This window comes from Ornithodoros turicata, chromosome 10, assembly GCF_037126465.1.
Source record: "Ornithodoros turicata isolate Travis chromosome 10, ASM3712646v1, whole genome shotgun sequence".
NCBI classification, from domain to species: domain Eukaryota; kingdom Metazoa; phylum Arthropoda; class Arachnida; order Ixodida; family Argasidae; genus Ornithodoros; species Ornithodoros turicata.
In genome coordinates, this window is record NC_088210.1 from 17,367,715 (window position 1) to 17,388,169 (window position 20,455).

A 20,455-nucleotide genomic window follows, 5' to 3' on the forward strand; every position below is an offset into this window, starting at 1 on the left:
TACGACATTTTTGAGGGTACAACTTTCACATCGCATGCCACGCAGCTTTTCCTCCAGACGCGTTTGTTCTCTCTTCCAGCGAGAGTAACATTCCAGCTGTCGCGTCCGCCATGCAACTGCACATGCTATGGCAGAATAATGTCAACGCATATAGTTTGACGTTCGGCATTGGATCGCACTGTGGTGCCTAAATCGTGTAACCGCAGCACTGAGTTGCCGTGATACAATGCCATATGTGCAGGTGAAGTTATTGCTGTTGTGCGCTACACAATGTGGTGAAAGCGTTACATTTCAAGGTGAGAAGCAATCGTGCGAAAGAAAGTCACGCTTGTTCTATTGCAGTGCTGATTGTGGAAGCTGTGAAATCTGTGGAAAACGGAACTGATAACTTATCATTTGCCGCTGTCTGACACATCGACAGGATACCTATATTTGCCATCACACAGCGTGCCATGCCTCAGTGGTTTATGCAAAATCCCAAGCACGGTTGGGGGAGGGGGGGACTATTACGTCATGACAGCTTAACGTATCATGATCAATATGTGCCAAGCTGAAATAGCAAGCCCCTCCTCCTTGTAAGGGGAGCACACGAAGAAAAATTAGGGGGTGTTGGGGGGGGGGGGGGGTCTGGATGAATTACTGTTCACACCTTATCAGACGTACACTTTTCAAAGGATCATCAACGCCTTCAGCCTACCGCATATTTCAAATAACGAACTTTCCGCCCGCGATTGACAATTTTAACGTTAGACTTCATCCTAAAAGTCGTTCGCAATATTGTTCTCGGAAAGCAACCAAGCTTTTTTTTCAATCAGTATTTTTGTTTCTCTTTGTGAAAAAAAAAAAAAAAAAAAACACATCCCTCATATCGCTGGCTGTGCAGATACTGAGATCATGTGCTGGCCATTTCCACAGAGCCTTTGTTAAGTGTAACGTGATCCGACTACACCCCCGACTTCATGCACATGCACAACTTGTCTGTTGAAAGTTACACCCGTACACTAACTAACGTGCATTCCCCTCAAGACTGGAGTCCGTTACTCGACGAAGCGAGCGAGTAAACCGAGATCCTTAAACTATAAACAAAGCAATCCACAATCACCACTCGTGTCGTCAACAACCCTGTACGCACCTTCATTCACCTTCGCAATCCGTATCGAAAGTCGAAAATACCACGTCTGATGGCTTTCTTCGATTAAGGTGTATTTGACGTCTCGCGGAACCTATGCGCGATAGCACTAGAGAGGGGGTTCGATTCGCAGCGCACTCTCGCGGTTTTCCGTACCTGAAATGCCGTTTGTTGTTGCAGCAGGTGGCTCGGCGAAGGTAGAGGCTGTCTTTTTTATTCTATATAGGCTAGTGGAGCGACTCGGGCTGTGGGCTGTGCGTGCCGTATGTGCGATTGTGTTGCAGGAACGCTGTGTGTGTGTGTGTGTATACGTATACATGCGCGAAGTAGCATCCGCTGTTTGCTGCTATCTTGCTGGGTCCACGTGCGTCGGGTGCCCAGTGTAAATGATAGTGTGCATGATAAATGTGAGTGCAAATAATTGTGGGTAGTATTTCGTTATGTGTATCTTTTTTTTTTTTTTTTGTAGCTTTGACTGCGAAGTGTGGCAGATGCTATTACCAGTGAAAAACGATTTGATGGCGTTGTGTTATTGGAGCGACTTGTGTTTATAGGTATGATGGCAAGATCTAGATCTGTTTTTTTTTTTTTAATATCTAGATTTGCGATTTTGTAGAGCTCTTGTGCCGATTAAATTTGTTACTATCTGTGAACAATACCCACTGCTGCATGGAGAACAAAATGGTGCACAGTATAGGCTTTGTGCAGTGAACAAAATTTACAACATGATTGACTTCAATTTTTCCTGTCGCAACCTGAAAACATTGTTTTGCTGCTGGCACCTCACTTGGTGCATTTCCCATAATATATTACATATATTACATATTTGTAAAGCTAGATAAATATGCGAACTGGGCTAGTTGCTTTGACGTGTCAGTTATCGTCCTGGTACGTTGTCTGTTCCTGTTTGCGCTGCTTAATTGATAGAGCTAGACATTAGATGATCTTGTAGATCTAGACCAGATCTGGGTCTGAGGTGATCTTGCAGATCGAGATGTATAGGTACACATGTTAGACAACTATATGATCGTGAGCGTCGTTTACAGTGGTCAGTCCGTTAATTATTTTTGCCTGCCTGAGGGTTTGGGGTGCCCGAGCAACTTGTACCATGTATCCAAGTTACTGCTGTCTCCGGCTGGGTTCGATACCGCGCAACCTTGTGACGGGCACACAGCAGGCGGACACACGAGTGAGGAATAGGTGCGTTTCATGGGACCAAAATGGTGCTGATTCCCGGGGTCAACCGAAGTGAATATGCCAGATAGATTTATTTTATCGCCCCAACTGTGCAGTGTGTTCTGACTATAGGGTTTCGCATTTTTGCCGAAAAGCACCCGCCGAATATTCTTTGGAGATTCGGCATGTTCCAAAAAACTCCGAATTATACTCTTGCATATGGTGCTACATGCCCAAAAATGCCGGTACCCGATTGCACTTGTCTTCCTCCGGGGGCATCACGTTTTCGTTTTTCCTTCACGTGGTTCCCAGGTGGCATGTGGTGAATACCGCCCTGTGGAGCTGTTAGCCTCTAGTTCAGGGCTTCCTCTGTGACACTTTGATCAGTGGGTCAAGAGGTTTCAAGTATACCTGGAACCCTCCAACAAAGGAAAAGGAAGGAAATTTTTTGCGATTATAGCTGCCGATTTTTCAAGATCTATGTTTGGCGCAACCGTTTTAAAACTCCGAAAATGTCCAAATTTTACAAAACATATAAGTGCCGAAAACGGGGAATGATAGTCATGACCACGACCGACTAGGTTGTTGCATCCCTCGCCAGCGCCACAATCTGGAGACTAGCGGTGGTGCTTCATCGGCGCCGCGGTGGTGGCGCTGTAGGTTTCATTTCTCCGGCGGAATGACACTGTTAGGGGATGAGGGACTTTCCTTTCCCCCCTTTTCCTTTATGCTTTCCCACTCTGCCTCTTTCCTGTTTGTTTTCTCTTTTTTTCTGGCTCTATTGTTCCACCCAGAAACGCGTTTTGGAGTACCCAGTCCTGACTAGGTCGAGACTAACCTCTCCATATTTTTCTTTCATATTCAATCCAATCCACATTAAGAAGAAGAAGAAGAAGAAAAAGTATCAACAACTTCTCAGAGGCCTGCAGATTTGTTTCAGAGGAAAAGTGCGAAAACGAAAACGAAAGCACGTTGTTCTGAAGACCTTTTTAACTTTCAGCTCAACCCTGAACTTTCAACGTTCATAAATGACATTGAATTGAGCTTAGCTTTTCCTCTTACATCCTCACCCTAAAAACCAAGAAAGCAAACTGAATCACGTAGCACTATGCACTGTGCATTATACGTGCACGATGATCTTACCGACGTGCAAGTGCGACGAGGTGGCAGTGTTACCGGTAGCGCTTTCGAATAGTTTCCTCACGCGGTCGCTCACTGTCATGTGGGGTTCGTGCAGGAAAAAAGGCTCCGTGACCTCGTTGGCTCTGGTCGCGGTGCTGGAACCTCCGCTGCAGTGACCGTGTGCTGTGGGTTGAGGTGGAGGCTGGGACAGTTGTTGAGGTGGTCGCGAAGACCGCGGAGGGCGCCCCGAAGGCCGCGGGGGCCCAGGACACGAACAAGTCTGGGTCACCTGTTTAAAAAAGGAAAAAAAGAAGAGAGAGAGAAGGGGACAGAGAGGGAAAATATTGTTTTTTTTTAGCTCAAGCGGCGTGGGTTTGTGTACCGTCGTGCTTTTTTCTGGACGTCCAGCAATACTTGTCGTTGAAGCCTATATTATATTCGTATTCAACTTAAAAACGAAAAGTTCGTCAGCTCTCAAAATATTACTGCGTCGCGGATAGGACGCGGCTGGACACAGTAAGGTCACGCTCCCTGCTTGCGCCAGATAATGTAATCCATCATGCTCACTCTGCTTCCGTAGTGGCTGTTAAGACTGGCCCCATGACACTATACGCTGCGGCAAAAAGTGCGCTCCCCGGCTGATGGCGCATGGTGGCGCTACAGCATGTCTTCTGGCGCGCTATTGCTTCACCTTATTTCCAGCGGCGTATGTAGTTGACGGACTAGATTTCTTTTCCTTCTTATCTTGAACACGACTATTGTTATGCGGAAACAGCAGGACAGCGGTGATTGCGGGGCAGCGCCGGGTTGCCTGGCCAATCGCAGTCTCTTATAGATACGTATATACTGGCATACAACGCTTTTAATGGGCTGTGAACGGGAGCTATACCGTATACCGGAAGAAATCGAACCGTCAATTGTGGGAAATACATATAATTGTTTTGCTTTTTCCGAACTATGCATCCTCCACGGCTTCATCCTGGTGTCCAACAAATAGAAACAAAGCAGAAAACAGCCACCTTACCCGACTCTTACTTCTTCCTGTCCCCACATAGCGAGCAAGTGCGAGGAGCGCCACTTAAAGCCTTTCTACAGGGAGAGACGCAAGCCAGGTGCTCAGCGCGGTTTTTACGTTCGGATAAGATAAGCGTCCGAGCTTGGATATGGAAGTTGCACGAACCGATAGCAACCGTGTCCTAATCTCAGCGCCCTCCTCGTTGCCAACACAGGCGAATATGAGGCGGTCAAAATGTGGGTTAATAATAGTGAGTTTCAGCCAATCACTCTGCGCAAACGGTATGGCAAAAGGGGTTGTCCAATCCAAGCACAGTAATGGGATGTCAGCCACTTCAAAGGTGCAGCGTGATTGGTGTATCCGGAACCTTCACCGTGAACGTCTTCTGGTTTGCTGAAACTCGCTATTAGCGAGTGTTATGGCGAACTCGGATGGTCATTTCATGGCAACACGGCCTAGCGCTCGGAAATTGCTAGGTCGGCGCCCGAGCTGGATCACGTGACCGTTGCCACCCGCACACGAGTGCTAGGTATCTAGCGGTTTTAGTCGCTTGGATCACGCTAGGGGCATCGCGGTCGCCCGTCTTCGGGTTCCGTCGTCTGCTAAACCACGTGAACCTCGACGTGCGGCCCAAATAGGGCACCCGCCACCCTCACGGTGCGGATGTGACGACACCGGATATAGTTGGGCAATCCGCTGCCCGGTTAATTCGAGGCCTGGCGAAAAAATGTGCTAGCTGGCAAATTCCTGGCCCACGAAAAGGCCCCACGCGAGCATGCGAGATCTGGCAAAACTGGTGAGAACAGACGAGATCTGGCAAAAAAAAAAAAAAAGTCGCCACGAAATGACCACCCGAATTCGCCATTAGTAGACCGCTAACAACGCGGCTTCCAAAGTATCGTACAGCTCCCGTCAAAGTTAATAATAACACCAGAAAATAAATTTGTCTCATTTCCCGAGCGTGATAACTGCACCCTTGGGGCACTGGGGGAATATTAAATGAACAAAAACCTCGCGTTAAAGTAACAGAATAATTTTGTTCAATTAAGATTTCGTCATGCCCCCAAGGGTTGCTGTAATCGCGCTTCGGGAACGAGACCACATTTTTTTTTTTTTTTCAGTGTTATTATTAACTTTGACGGGAGCCGTACCTGCCGCACCCAATCAACGAATGAGATTCTGAGTCATGTACAGTTCCGGTATAGGTATTCGATATAGCTTCACTGTGGCGTTATCAACGGTCTACGCGAACACTCTATTGTCACGTCGCCCATTTTGTTGCAAGCCCATACGCCTCATGAATAGGGGCTCTAGTATATAGGCGCTCTCAGTCGCAAGATACGGCACAGGGATAAAGGAATAGGTCAATAGCCGCCGTTACATGAATGCGGCAGAAGCCCATCATATCGAGTTATCGCACTCCTTTCACCTATCCCGGAGTTGGTTGCCCCTGTCCGGTAGAGGATTTGTTGGGATAAGTCGATACCATACACCTTTGTCACATTCGTGTAAACGCAGCTAATGATGTTTTCCGCGTTTTGTCTGTGTAGCAAGTCGAATCGCCTTTATAAGGTCCATACTAGAAAAAAAAGTAAAGAAAAAAAAAACACACACACGAAAAGTACGATGCAAGACAGACCATTTTTCGTGTTCCCACGCTTAGGCTTTTTACAGTATGGGTCGAGCTTGTCTACCAACTATAGCCTGCATTTATGCCGTTTTGTCGAAGATACTGATAAATAAATAAAGATAAGGTGCGACGAAGCACTGCTCTTGGGGATTAAGTGAGGCCAAGTCTTTCACTGAAAATCGTACGTCATACACGAAGTTGAAGAAGTGTTGCCTCATTCTTTTGTTGGAAACAGTAAGGATTTCATAATTTTCAAGGTGATGATTGACTCGATGATTGCATGCGCGCTGTAGGGAATTTCAATAAAAAAAATCCGCATTGTAGCTCTCGCTTCCGCGATCCAGTAGTAAGACTCACCTGTTTATGATGTCGCTTGTGTGCACTACTACAAGGATTCCCGGGGTCCCCGTGCTGCTCCGTGTTGGAGACGTGACCAATCAGAACGGCTAGACACTGCAGACGCAGAGAGAGAGAGAGAGAGAGCGACATGTAGCCAACAACGTCTTATATCTCCACCCCTCATATGTATGGTATTCCATCATTCGTAACACAACAACAATTAAATGATGAATGTTAATGTAATGGAGTATTCGGCGGTTTATGTGCGCTGATATGATTTGATGAGTTAGCATGACACGCACGTGAATGTTGCAGGGCACAGGCTTAGAGTTCGTGTGGTAAGCCTGCGTTTGCTATAAAAGTCATAAGTTATCGTAGAGGCCAGGGCTGGTGCACAAGATTTCGCCGATGTCCAAGAAAATCGATACACAAACACAGAGTCACATTGCACCAATAGTACAGGTAGGGCATTTTAGGCTGTCGTCACCGTGGCCCAACTTATATCAGCTTGTTCCCGCGACATGCTTTTCGCGATGTGGTTTTTGACATAGATGACCTGCGCCCCTACGTCATTGATTATGTAACGCCGCTGCGCAAGCCATGCTGGTAGGCGCTATCAGATTTATCAGCCTATCAGTCGACGCGTCGAACCTCGAACCGGTCTTTTCGTCACGTCACATGTTTCGAAACGGAGGGTCGTCTATACGTCCTGGAAAGGTCACTCTTGTGACGTATGCAGTCCTCAAGTTGTAAGAGTGTGTTTTAGGAAAGCGCTGCGAAAAACGACATATGCAACAGCAGACAACCACACCGCCCTCTTGGCTGATAAGAAGAGATATCTTCAAATCAGTCGAGAGAGCGAGGCATCTTCCTTTAACCATGACAGTGCAGCCCACAGAAAAGCATTCGTTCCTCAGTTGCCGCGGAAGCAGACAGAGAGCGATATCCGTTTGCACGACCGTTCAACCGACGTGTGCGGTGCTGCATCTAGCGTCCGAAGTAAGTAAGCCAAAAGGAAGAATGAAGGCAGTGATGAGACGCTACACAGACCCGTTAATACGACGCTGACATGACTCCATTCACATTGGTTATCACAACATCTCCGAGCTGGCTCAGGTCTCTCGTCTGGTTATCATCATCTCATCATCTTCAGGTACGAGTCGTGACGATGCCCACAGCTGTGAGGCCAACAACGGCAAGCTGTCTTTGTTCGATATATGAGCTACGTCTTTCGCTCAAATCTGCCGTCATGAGGTCGCTGAATTATCCGCTTTTCGAAGCCATTGTCACGAGCTATTGTCACTTGGTATTTGTCCGAACACCACATTAGAAATGTCCAACCACTCTTTGTTGTACCGAAAGGAGTCCTACCTCTGTCACCCCTAGCGTCACCTCTGGTACCTTCCGTACATCCAATGGCGTCACTATAGGGTACGCATCACCCTATATGGGAGCTCTTTTCGTCATCCCCCCCCCCCCACACACACACACCACCACCACCATAATGGATTCCGTTCCATACCGGACAGTACGTGATACATAATATCGTACCACAGGCAGGGAAAAAAAAAATCACACGCTAGCAGAGGGCTCCCCCTCCCCTCCCCTAGAGACTCCACTCCGTACAACTACGCATGAACATGATCAACATGCCGCATGTTGCCAGCAGCATGGCCGAGCGGGATAAGGCGTCCGGCTCGGTGGTGGTAGCCAATGTCGTGCTGAAGACTGGGAGGGGGTGGGTTCGAACCCTACCAACGGCTGTGCTGCATGAGCTTTTCGCTGGGTTTTCCTGCAGCGTTTACAGATGAATGTCGGCACGGTTCCCCTTGAAGTCGGCCCAGGAAGCATACTAACCCCCATGTACCCCCACTCCCTTCTGCTGTCCTCTCTCCATCTGTCCACATCTGTGCGCCGCTCATAGCCACAATTGTTTCGCGGCGCTGGCACGGAATAAACAAAACAACAACAACGAAGCCGATCGAGTAGGTGCGCTTTGTGCAACCGGTATATCGCGCCCGATGACGTGAAATCTGATAAAATTCGCATAAACTGTGAGTGCCTTGCTACCGCACATTTCCAGATTATTCCGTGCCTTCGCGAGACAATTTCTTCCGGCTGCATACCGGTTTTGAGACCATACAATCAGCCGGACATGGCCGGCTCGTATTCTAATTCCTTCTTTATATTACCCGTGCATTTGGTATTTGCTTTCCGATCATTCGATAGTTTTATTCGCGTATCCTTGGTGTCGCAAACATGACTTTGCCTTTGATAGCCTACTCCGATACGACTGCGCGCAAATGGAGCGGTGTTATCCTTGAGATAAGCTGGGTGGAGTACACTTGAGACATTTTCTTCTCATAGGCGAGGAAACGAAAAAAGAACAGTAATGACCGACAAAACGTCGTGATTTGCATGAAGGTTGCACCGTTAACCGCCGCCTCGTTGGAGCCATTCTAGAACATGATGGAAAGTAATGGTTTTGAGGCTGAAACACACAACAGACGGACGCGACAATAACGCAAGCCTCAAGGCGCATAAAAATATGAATAATCCATTCTAGAAGCCGTAGGCTGCAATGCTGTTTTTACGAAGCATTACAGACGTGTTCTTTTTAATACGTAGAATAATAATATCAGTATGTCAGGGTTTTACTTTGCAAGTACGATTACGAGCAACCAGACAGTGATTGCGCTGGAAACAGTCTACCGTGTAAAAAAAAGAAAAGGAAAGATGCTCCGGAAAAAGTGGGCCTTCGTCTTCTGTCCCGGTCGTTGGCATAAAGACATATTGGTCTCCTAACAATGGGTGGCAGACGCAGCCATCAAGTTTTTTTTTTTCTTCTTCTTCTTCTTCTTCTTTCGTTTTTGTCTTCGTGCAGTACGCTTGTCGCTTGCGCTGTTGTTGCTTTGGTGCCCGTTCCCTAACATTCTAGGCCGAATTTATTATCAAAGAAACGTTGCTTTTTATTTGCGTAACTATATATTTTGTTAGAACTCTATCGCAGTAATTTTTACGTGGATTAGAGCTCTTCGGCACCCAGCCTGCGTCTGAGCAACGGCTGAGCCTCATAAACTGCAAATGATCATTAGCATCGAAAAATTGTTCGAGGTTGACGACCTGTAACGATGGACGTAACGACTTTTGTAACGATACGTTTATTTAGCTAACACATTGTACTTGGTGTCTTGGAAATGGGTCTTTACGTAACACCATGAAGAGCTTCTGAACGGTGACCTCTTTCTTGAGTGCGGATCATCGCGCAGGAGGCGACCACCAAAATGAACAGCGGTAGTAGTCGTAGTGAAGACGCTGTGGGAACATGAGTAACGAACGAATCCTCCTTAGTGCTACATGAGCGTATAGTTATTGAACTAAATGTGACGGTTGAGCTTGATGAGGGGTCGTGCGGTTGTCTGTGGTTTCAGCTTAGAACCCCTATTGATTCAAATATCCTCGAGTATGAATCAACGGCACTCCTATCTACGGTATGTACGTACAGGACTATATACACACTTTGGCTGTGCACATTCGGGTGTGTGTGTGTGCGTGTGTGGGGGGGGGGGTAATATGTCTAATAAAAAGAAAAGGAAATGGTTAAATGGAAAGTTAAGGGATAGCTCCTACCCAGACCAAAGCTAGAAAAAAGCGCCGTCGCAAGCTCTCTTGTCACGCCCGCAGTCACAGAACGGTTCGAGACAGACCGCTCGAATCTCTATGTCCCCCCCCACCCAGGAAACCACAGACAACCCAGCGAGATCCCAGTAACATCCCAACGTGGATGTTCAGATATCCCAGGAGCCCATGTTTGTATTCAGGCTTGTCCAGAGAGCCCGTAGACATCTTTTGCACATCCATAGGACTAGCAAAAGACCCACTTTCTCACATCTCAGCAACGTCCCATACATATCGCGACGGGATATTTGGATGTTGAGAGGATATTTCAGATACGTCTCGTGAACGTAATTTTTAATGTAATTATTCCATGGAGCTTATTCAATGTTTAACGTTTAAGAGATGCTGCCATTTGTGAGTTTATTTCATTTTCTTGACATCTCTAAGGGCGAACTGATTTGATGAAATGCTGTGAAATTTTGGCTTGATGAAATACCGTGAGATACTTTGCATGGTGACTGCAGTCACCATGCTAAGTACTCAGATTCATGCAAAGTATTCAAATTCATGCAAAATTCACCCTGTATATCCAAAACTACGAGGCTTCGTTCGACGGAATTACAACTCACGCTGGAATACCCCGTAATATCAACTACTCTTCTCCTAGTTTCGCGCAATAAACGAGACATTCCTTGTCATATATGCCCAGTTTATCTTTCCCCGTTTTTCGTTACGAGTGAAGTCCCATTGAAAGCAACACTGTAGTCATACGAACCAGTTGCACCACTGTCTTCTGACCAAGAGGGAGGCATCAGAACCGAAAGCGGAAGCGTCGAAACCGACGACGTTTAGCAGGCACATCCACGAATGGGAAAGTCTATCAGGATGTAATATATTTCTGGTTGCATGGCGGAGCATCATTCCGTGCGTGGCCTGTCGGGCGTCCTTGAGGCGAACGGTATAAGGACGGCGGGATGTTCCACGGTAAATCATTTGCGAGAATGAAAGTACAAGAACGGATGGATGAAAGCTACAAGCGGAGAAATTTGGTATGCGTCACGCGTCGGCGTTGGAGTATGCCCAGGAAATAAATTACGAGGAATTCTGTGGAACTCGGAAACCCCGCGGAACAGGCCGAGGCGTTGGAGATTAACCTCACATGTCACAGAAAGAGAGGGAGAGAGAGAAAGAAAATTAAGATAATTAGCTCTGTTGTTTATTTGGCTGAGGCACTACTCTACCTAAATTTACGCCTTCCCGTTCTTTCTCTCTTTCTCGAGAAGGGTGACAATAGAGAGCGTGCTCGCACTGATCTCCTCAAACGATTTGTCCAATCATCGCAGGCGATCGTTTCGATATCTCTTCGCCAGGTCAAATTGCCAGTTGCCAGGTCAAAATCGTGAAAAGTCGCCAACGCACCATGAGAAACTAGCCAAAAGTAGTTGATTTGCCTCGTATGTGACCAGTTCTGTAGCCAGTGGTGTGCATGCATCATATCGTGTGGAATGAATGGCTCTATTGCTAAAAACTATAGTTTTTAGCAATAGAGCAATATTTTAGCAATAGAGCAATTCATGCTGTTTTGTTTGTTTGCTATAGCAAACAAACAAAACAGCGTGAATTAAAGTGGATATTTGGGTTCGTACACCTGCATCTTGACGTATATAATGGAGCAAAATAAGACACACATGAAGAACACGAGTTAGACATACAGAGCTCCACTAGCAACGAGGATTTATTGGTAGACAAGCGAAGTTGGTAAATACCATGACCTGTTGTCTATCAATAAATCCCCGTTGCTATAGTGGAGCCCTGTGCCTGTGTGGTCCACGATGAAAGCTACCCCGATTTAGGTGCACACCGAGCCTCAAATGTTGCGCGAAGAAGTATCCACAAAAGTAGCCATAAAATAGCCAAGTCGCCATTGCCCAAATTTCGGCGCCACGACAATCAGAAAGCAGCCAACAAGAGACAAAAAGTAGCCAAATCTGACAACCCTGCAGTCTCTGCATTGCCACTCTGCTTGAGAAAGAGAGGGAGCGGGAAAGAGTAGGCGATGAGGCGTGTTCCTTTTGTGTTCGTGGATTGTGCGCTGGTCCTAATGGCGTGTCGTCGAAATGCAAGTTTTGTGGACGAAGCCCGAATTACGTCCTCAAAGTGCTTATCGTCGTTTGGCTCTGAATTTCATAGATAGCTCATGTGCAGCCGGATTCTGAAGTCGATGGTGTCACCGTCAGTCTCCAACGATAGCAGTCTTATCCGTGAACGTTATCAAGCGTTACATTTTAAGTTGGTTGCCTACAATGATCTGCAGTTTGTAACACAATAGGGTTTATTCACATGACGTCACTCAGAGGGGATCGTCAACGTCACTAGCTTGCTGCCATGCTGTAGGTCCTGAGCACTGTCATGGGGTAACTTCGCCAATAATCCTGGTGGTTACCGTGGTACAGGGAGCATCCAAATGAATACTACTGGGGGATGCTCCCATGTTTTCTGTGGTAGGTAGTTCTCTTGGACTACCCAAATACCAGAGCAAGAGGGTTAGCACACCCCTCCCTCTCCTATGCCACCATCATCTCTCCCCTTCCTCTTTCACCCTCCCCTCTTCTCCCTCCCCTGGGTGCACCAAGACTCCACTCCAGAGCAGGCTGACCACACCTTCCCCCCTACATCACCCGCACCCCCACCCACCCCCAATCCTGAACACTGACGGTCCTGACCTTCATGGCAGTCACCGCTGCGCTGATTCGATTTTTACGGTGACTGTACGGCGTACCGCGTGAACATGTGATCCATTGATTGAGTGAGAAATAAAACATATGGAATCATGTACGTCACAGTGTTCTCGTAACTTTCATGTTTATCGAAAGGGTTTCATGCGGTCATCGAAGTAGCACGTGACTGCGAATAACGAAAATCAAAACCATACTTCGCCGTACCTACACGGCGGTCGCGCCTTGTTGAAGCTACAGTGCCCTCTGCTGGTGCGACGTCAGTGAATAAGCCGTACACTGCACCGTGTGGGCGAGAACAGGAAACTATTGCAAGCACAAATGCGATCTCTGTTTAACGTTTTCCTCTGGCACCCACCTGTGACATCTGACCTCAGCCGAAGAGGCTTCCTGTTAGCCAATCCGTTCCGCCTTCGCGCAATCTCTAAATTTCACGCTGTGCAAAAGCTTCAAGCGGCACCAAACTCCCTACACACGCTGTACTTGACGCTATATCCTCACCTCCAGCTGTTCGTTCTCGGCGGCGTCGTGGAACGGAGACTTTCCGTACTTGTCGGGCAAGAGAGCGGCTCCGTGGGCGAGCAGCCAGCGGAGCGTCTCGGAGTGGCCCCGGCTGGCCGCGAAGTGTGCCGGTGTTGCGCCGTCGTTGTCTCGGACGTTGGGGTCGACACCTTGCTCCTCAACCTGCGTTCACAATAAATAGGGCACGAGTTAGTCGATGAGGTAGTTCCTTCGATCCACAGCGCTCGTTACACAGAACTTCACTGTCTAGCATACTCCTATACACACTTAAAAATGGACTTCACCACATAGCACGCTCCTGCACCTTTACACTCTAAAAACCGAGGTTCACCGCTTAGCACGTACGCTGTGCTCCAACCACTGCCAAGAACGATAGGGTTATCGCTTCTGATTCGAAGAGAGAGCTGGGCTTTTTAGAGTTTAGAAATTAACTTCACGGCATAGCGTTGTCCTACACTCTTAGAAATGAATTTCACCGCATAGCGCGCTCCTAGCCAACCATCATCTCGAATGATATCGTTATCTCTCCTGATTTGCTGAAAACGGGAGGCGTACGCCATTTTTGTGACAATTATGAACAGCATAAGTGTCACAAAAAAGGCGTACGCCTACCGTTTTGAACAAATCAGGGCACATAGCGATATCATTCGAGTTGATTGTTGGCTAGGAGCGTGCTATGCTGTGAAGTTCATTTTTAAGAGTGTAGTGAACCATAATCTCGAATGATATCGTTATCAGCACTCATTTGGTGAAAACTGAAGGCGTACGCCTTTTTTGTGACACTTATGCTGTTTATATTTGTCGCAAAGAAGGCGTACGCCTCCCGTGTTCAAAGAATTAGGGCAGATAACGATATCATTCGAGATTATGGTTGGCGAGGAGCGTGCTATGCGGTGAAGTTCATTTCAAAGAGTGTTGACAATCATAGCATCCCGAGAGACATCGTTCTTTCACGTGATTCGCAGAAAACAGGTGCGTACGCCATTTTTGTGGTATTATGGAGTTCATAATTGCAACAAAAATAGCGCACGCCCCCCGTTTTCATCAGATCAAGGGAGAGATCGTTGTCATTCGGGATGACGGTTGACTAGAAGCCGTGCTATGCGGTGAAGCTCTGTTTTTAGAGTGTACAGCGAAACATTGTCTCGAATGACACCATTATATCGTCTCTGACCTGTTGAAAATGATAGGTGTACGCTTTTTCGTGACACTTATGCAGTTATGTTAATTGTCACAAAACTTGCGCACCCTCTGCCCCTCCCACGAATCAGGAGTGATGACGGTATAGCGTCCTGTGCAAGGATGGGACTTCATCGTGTTGTGTGCTGAAGTTATGTTTTAAGAATGTGAGCGCCTTCGCATAATGACACACATTTCGTCGGGACAACTTCACACGTGGCGGCTCCGAACGCATTTCGATGCCAATACAACCCGAGTGCGACCTTCCGAATATCGTGAGAGGAGCGCTGTGCTAGTGGAGTCTTGAGCATTCCAGCTGCGAAGCCATGAACCAATTGACCCGGTTTCATACGAGGGCAACAACAAAGGTTGTCACACACGTGATATACAGGGTATAGCTACACCTATAAAAACCTATAAATGCCTGCGCGCTGTATATATGCAGGGTGTTTGCTCTAACGTGTCCAGAAATTTTATTTCAAGCGAGTGATAAAAGAGAAACGAGCGCTACTTTTCAACTACTTGACTAAGAAACAGGTGCTACTAGTGAAGCAGTACCTGTTTCTTACTCAAGTAGCAGAAAAGTACCACTTGCTTTTCTTTTATCGCTCGCTTTAAACATATTTTCTGGACACGTTAGAGCAAACACCCTGTATATATTCTCGCCAATTACTCAATGCAGATGGAAAATTCCTGTGTCTGCGTCGAACTCTGATTGGTACGTGTCATCGTGGTAAATTTCAAACCGATAGTCAACATCGCAATCCAAGGCTATAAGCAACAACATCCAAACTCCTATGGGAAAACAACCAGGATAGAAGCCATATGTGGGTAAACTTTTATAGGTAGTTACCCTGTAAGTGCTCCATTCATTGGTCCTAAGTGATTAGTCCTTCACCTAGTACTCTTCCTCGCAAAAGGCATCCTCCCGTCCTTAATAACCCATATGTGGAGCAGTCCTGCTATATGTTTGTTTCTCGATTCTGTTCGTTTCTTGTACGATTTAGGACTCACCGGGACACCGAACAGAACACGAAAGGGCATAAGCTACTGATAACAACCTTTGCTGAACAGGCCGGCGGGGTACGGGTACCCCTTTGGTGTTCAATAAAGTTTGCTGATACTGCAGCAGTGTAGTTTGTGTCCGTGTCGCTGTGGCCCCTGGTTCTTGCAAAGTCCATTACCAACAACAGGCCCATACTCCTGTAATATAGTTTAATATGTCTGCCACGCACACAACTTATAGACGGTATTGGGAAGGTGGGAACAAATAAAAAGCCGCAGTGGACAATTTGAATTGTTTACTGGAGCGTTTGCTAGTTGAAACACTCGTTGTCACCACAAGAAAGGCAATGCCCTTCTTGGTCATAGACGCCAATGCATTAGTGCAATGGACTCCCCTGGTGTACCGCCTTTGCTCGAGTGGACTTGAACACTTTGAGTAGCTAAATTCTATCCGTCTATTTCTGACCTCCTAGATATAAGAAGATTTGTATCAGCGGGTGCTACAGGCAAGTGGTTTATTCATCCCAAGCGTAGGGGGTGTTGAAAAAAATGGGGGCAGGTCACTATTACAGTTACGTCATGACAGCTTAACTGTCATTACAGCTGAAATAGCAATGTAGGGGGTGCACAGGAAAAATAGGTGTGTGTCGCCAAATATTCAGGGAGTGTTGGAGAGGGGGGGGGGGGGGAGTCTGGATTAATTATTGACTACAGCAATCCATATATGACCTGACCTGAAGGTACGGAAAGCTCATATTGCTCTCTGTAGGTTACTCAGGCTCGGAGTTTACATTTCGAAAGAGTACTGTCCTTCCACTGGGCCCGGAATAGGTTAACAGTCTCTGTTGCAAATGCCGGCTTGAACGGAATCACTATGGATCAAGGGAGATCTAGAGATCTGTTCTCGCTGCTGCTGGAAGACTTCCAAATTGCGTAAACATGGCCTACAGCAGAAACACGAAATGAAAAGAAAAACGTCTTGCGTTGGTACAATTTTTGACGAACACAGCGGCGAGGACAGCTGAACGACATTTGAAGTGCGTGCCGAATTGTCATTTCACACCTGAAACATGAGCTCGGAATTTGTGGCGAAAGAAAGAAAGAATGTCACCTCCATATTTTTATATCTCAACAAATCAACCAATCAAAGAAATAATGCGAAATGACTTTACATAAAGTGAGATAGTTTACGCGGCACTTTTACCAAGACATTGACCAAGTGAAGTGACATTCTCAGCCTACCAAAATTATGTTAGGTTAGCGCTGAACGAAACTAGAAAGTGTTGTCATATGCTTTCTCATTATGCTTCGATTCGACGTGCAAAATGCTTCAACTAAACTCAACTTCAACTGACTAAATTATTTGTAATTGAATTTTAATTGAATTTCGGGTTTCTGTTGTTGCCCACAATTGAATCCGACTATGCACTGGAGACAAAATCAAACAGCCTCCAATCGCTCCTATCTTTGCGCTACACGTAAAAAAAGAAAAAAAGTGCAGCAGCCTGTGCTTACGTCACCATAAAGCCGAAACGGGACCTACCTAGATTATTAAGTCCTATTTATTCAACCAAAATAAGTGATTTGTGTGACTTGAAGAAGCATCTGGTAATGACGAATACAATAGTAATATAAACGGACATTAGACAGAAAAAAATACCTGACAATTCGATTTCCATACGTTATACAAACAGATAAACTATAAAATAAACAAAGTAGGTATATGCCTTTTCTTCCAGGCAGTGAAAGAGTTTTTGTAACGGTGTGTTTTGAACATTTCAATAGCAAGATTAATCGTATTCAGAATTACTCAAAAGTAAAAAAATAAAATAAAAGAAGAGAGACTTGAACTCCCTATCCATCATTTACCTCCGAAGCAGCCAGGTTTTAGCGAAGCAAAATTTCAATAGTGCATCGACAAGTCAGTCACAATCACAATCTCAAAACCAATCAAAACACGCTCGAGACACAATCAAAGGCTTGATTTCGTCGCAGAGAAATCCCAATTTTCTCCTTACCCAACTGTAGGCAAGTGTATCCTCTTTTTATCTCCAGCATCCAGCACCAACAAACACCACGACTGGAAACACCCGTCACGTCTATACATACACCAATCCAACAGTGCCGAGTTTCCAGCGGCGGTCGGTCAACCGTATAATTCGGTCACTCCACTTCTCTAATCACACGAGACAGCTTTCTTTGCTGCACAACACTGGTGTGGGTACATAGCAACCTTGCCGTTGGGTAGGTCTCCAATCTGCCTCCCGTTCCGGTAGCATGGCTTCCAATTTAGCTTATGCAATTATGAAGGCAATCCATTTTGCTTTTCTCCCTGTTTCACTTTCGCCCAGCTATGGGGGGAAGGTAAGATGAGTAGAACTGGCAAGGTGGTAGAAATGTTGAGGGAGGCTGAGTTTGGAAGCCTGTGGAGTCGGAGAAGCACAGTGAAACCTGTAGAAAACGCTCGCTATGTGCGATGGCTTAGTTGCTGTACTTCGAAACAGCAATATTCCAGTATAATCCGCAGGTGGAAGATCGAAGAACTGTAGCAGCACTCTAAAATAGATGTTATCCCGCACGGACAACAAAATCAGCGTTTGCAGAAACAGGCCGATACTACACGAGGAGCAGACGACAGTTCGCAGAAGGCTTCTGCTAAGAGAGGGAAAGGCAAAAACACGTTTTCTTGGGCTAAGAGTGTGATTTACTCTCTCCAATTTCGGCCCGTTAATCAATCGATACGTGTCTTTGGCCCAGATCTGTTGAGGACGATGTTGGTAGAAAGGATTCGTGCGTACAACGAGTGGTGGAGAGAAAAAAAAATGCTTGAGGCAACATTGATTGGCATGCTCCGCCACATCCTAATGGTTTCTTCTCTCATTAATTGAATGCTTCCCTTCGCGCTGTCGAAAGAGAAAAGGTGAAACTGGCGGAAACATCCTTGATGGTTTTCCGTTAAACTTTGACTGTCTATCTCAATATCCGTGGCCGTAGGAGCTGTTAGGTATAGTTCGAGAATAATACGTATAGGACAGTGGGGGCGGTAAGGACTACAATAATTTTACTTATATTTTTGACGTGAGAAAACGGTTAAAAAAACGAAAATACGTTTGACCGCCACTTACTTTCCGAAATCCGGACAGGACGATATTCGTAGAAGTTACAAAATTTATTCTTGCAAACCAAGTATAATCGACTACAAAACAGAATTTGCCTGACCTTAGCTCCGCTTGTTATATCCGCTTATCTATTTTATCTTCTTCTGATTATATAAGTATTAATATTAAATTTTCGAATATTTTTTAAGCGTACTTCCCCTTTCAATATATAGATATTTCTGTATATAGCAATATTTGAGCGTGTGTATGTGCAAGTCTATGCGTGTGCATATTAGAAATAATTGTCTGTTATGAATCAGCAGTTCGAGCTGGTTGTTGTGTTAGGCGCGACATATTCCTCGAATCTACTACAGCTCACAATATTTGGTCGATTGATTGATTTGAAAGAAAAATAAAATGGAGATGTCGGCTCCGCTAGTGTGTGTCCAGCAACTCCACATCACTTGCACCAGTTACGAGCTCAAGGCTATATTTTGCTAATGTCTTTACATTTCTACTATTCCTCTTATTCTATCTCGCCAGACATATTCGGTATGAAATTGACGTTGCTGGAGGACCGATCAACCGAACGTCTTTGGCGTGACCGGCTTCATGTCACAAAGTGCACGCAGGAATCTCATCGGAGACCAAAGCTCCCTTGCTGCAGACAAGTATACAGGACTGAAGCTGTATGTAAGTGTCCGTCTGTTTGATACAATTATAGTACTCTACAAATAACGATAAATGGCAATTATTAAACGTGCGCCAAGCTTATCGGCACTTATCGTGACGTGGTCTCACAAACCTGGTCTCATTCAGGGAGTTTCAGTAAAAGTACTAACCTTTTTGGACAACGTAGGACTTTGCTTCTCACTGTGAGGTTCATCAACCATCATCCCGAGTAACATTTTTCTTTCCACTGATTTGCTGAAAAACTGGGTGCGTACGAGATTTTTGTGCCAATTAGGAACTATTATGAACATAAAGCCACAAAAATGGCGTACGCCCCCCCTTTTCAGTAAATCAGCGTTGGCTAGGAGCGTGATACGTGGTGAAGTTCACTCTTAAGAGTGTACCCATTGCTTGCGTTGAACGTTCGTTCGTATAGAACGTTGTCATTCGGGGGGTTGGCTAGGAGCGTGCTATGAGGTGATACTCTGTTTTTAGAGTGTAGAATATCGTCTACACTCGTAAAACAAAGCTTTGCCACATAGCACGCTGAACGCCAGCCATTGTACAGAGTGACACCTATATCACTCTTGATTTGTGGAAAGCGCGGTTCGTACGCCTTTTTGTGACAATTAACATTTCTGCATAAGTGTCACAAAAAGGAGTACGCCTCCCATTTTCAGCAAATCAGGGAAGATAACGATGTCACTCGGGATGATGGTTGGCTAGGAGCGTGCTATGTGGTGAAGCAAGAAACCTTGTTCTCTTTGTGCAGAAGGCGGGTCTTGCTCAACGACCCCGCTAACACTTTGCTCTCCCCGACGACCTTATGCACCCTCTATGCATCTCCACACTTGATCATCTATCCTCCATCCGTCTTTCTTTCTTTTTTTTTTTTTTTTGCTATAGTCGCGACGACGCACTCTTCTGTGTGGGCAAAAACGGCCATTACCCCCCACCCCACCCCCAATTAGTGTATGGCGATGAAACACTCCAATCATCGTCACCAATATAACGCTGTTGTTGTTGTTGTTGTTGATGATGATGAGTAAATCGGAAGATGTGCACGATAGCGGTTCCGAATACAAGGCGGTTTCTTTCAACTGACTGTCAACGCATTGCTGAGCTTGCAGATTTGACAGCTGCGTTGGACTTGACGCACGCCATGAGCCGAAAGCAAGCCCGGTGCTGGATGACACGCTCAATATCATTGTTTGA

General features: G+C 46.1%; 2 protein-coding genes across 3 annotated transcripts in view; one reads left to right on the forward strand and one right to left on the reverse strand.

The window, feature by feature from the left end:
* Positions 1–20,455, reverse strand: part of LOC135370736 (espin-like) — an 85,127-nt gene that overhangs the window by 8,925 nt on the left and 55,747 nt on the right. Inside the window, exons 4-6 of the mRNA XM_064604551.1 lie at positions 13,266–13,448; positions 6,430–6,525; positions 3,449–3,716 (exon numbers count right to left, since the gene is read on the reverse strand). Of these exons, the coding sequence (XP_064460621.1) occupies positions 3,449–3,716; positions 6,430–6,525; positions 13,266–13,448 (547 nt within the window). The remainder of the gene's footprint in view (positions 1–3,448; positions 3,717–6,429; positions 6,526–13,265; positions 13,449–20,455) is intronic.
* LOC135370737 (NAD kinase-like) overlaps positions 19,147–20,455 on the forward strand; it is a 110,210-nt gene continuing 108,901 nt past the window's right edge. Inside the window, exon 1 of one of the 2 annotated variants that reach the window (XM_064604553.1) lies at positions 19,147–19,261. Coding sequence is in view for 1 of the 2 variants with exons in the window: in XM_064604556.1 (XP_064460626.1) it covers positions 19,260–19,261 (2 nt within the window). In the remaining variant the exon portion in view is untranslated. The remainder of the gene's footprint in view (positions 19,262–20,455) is intronic. The other variant, XM_064604556.1, reaches the window with a different exon arrangement.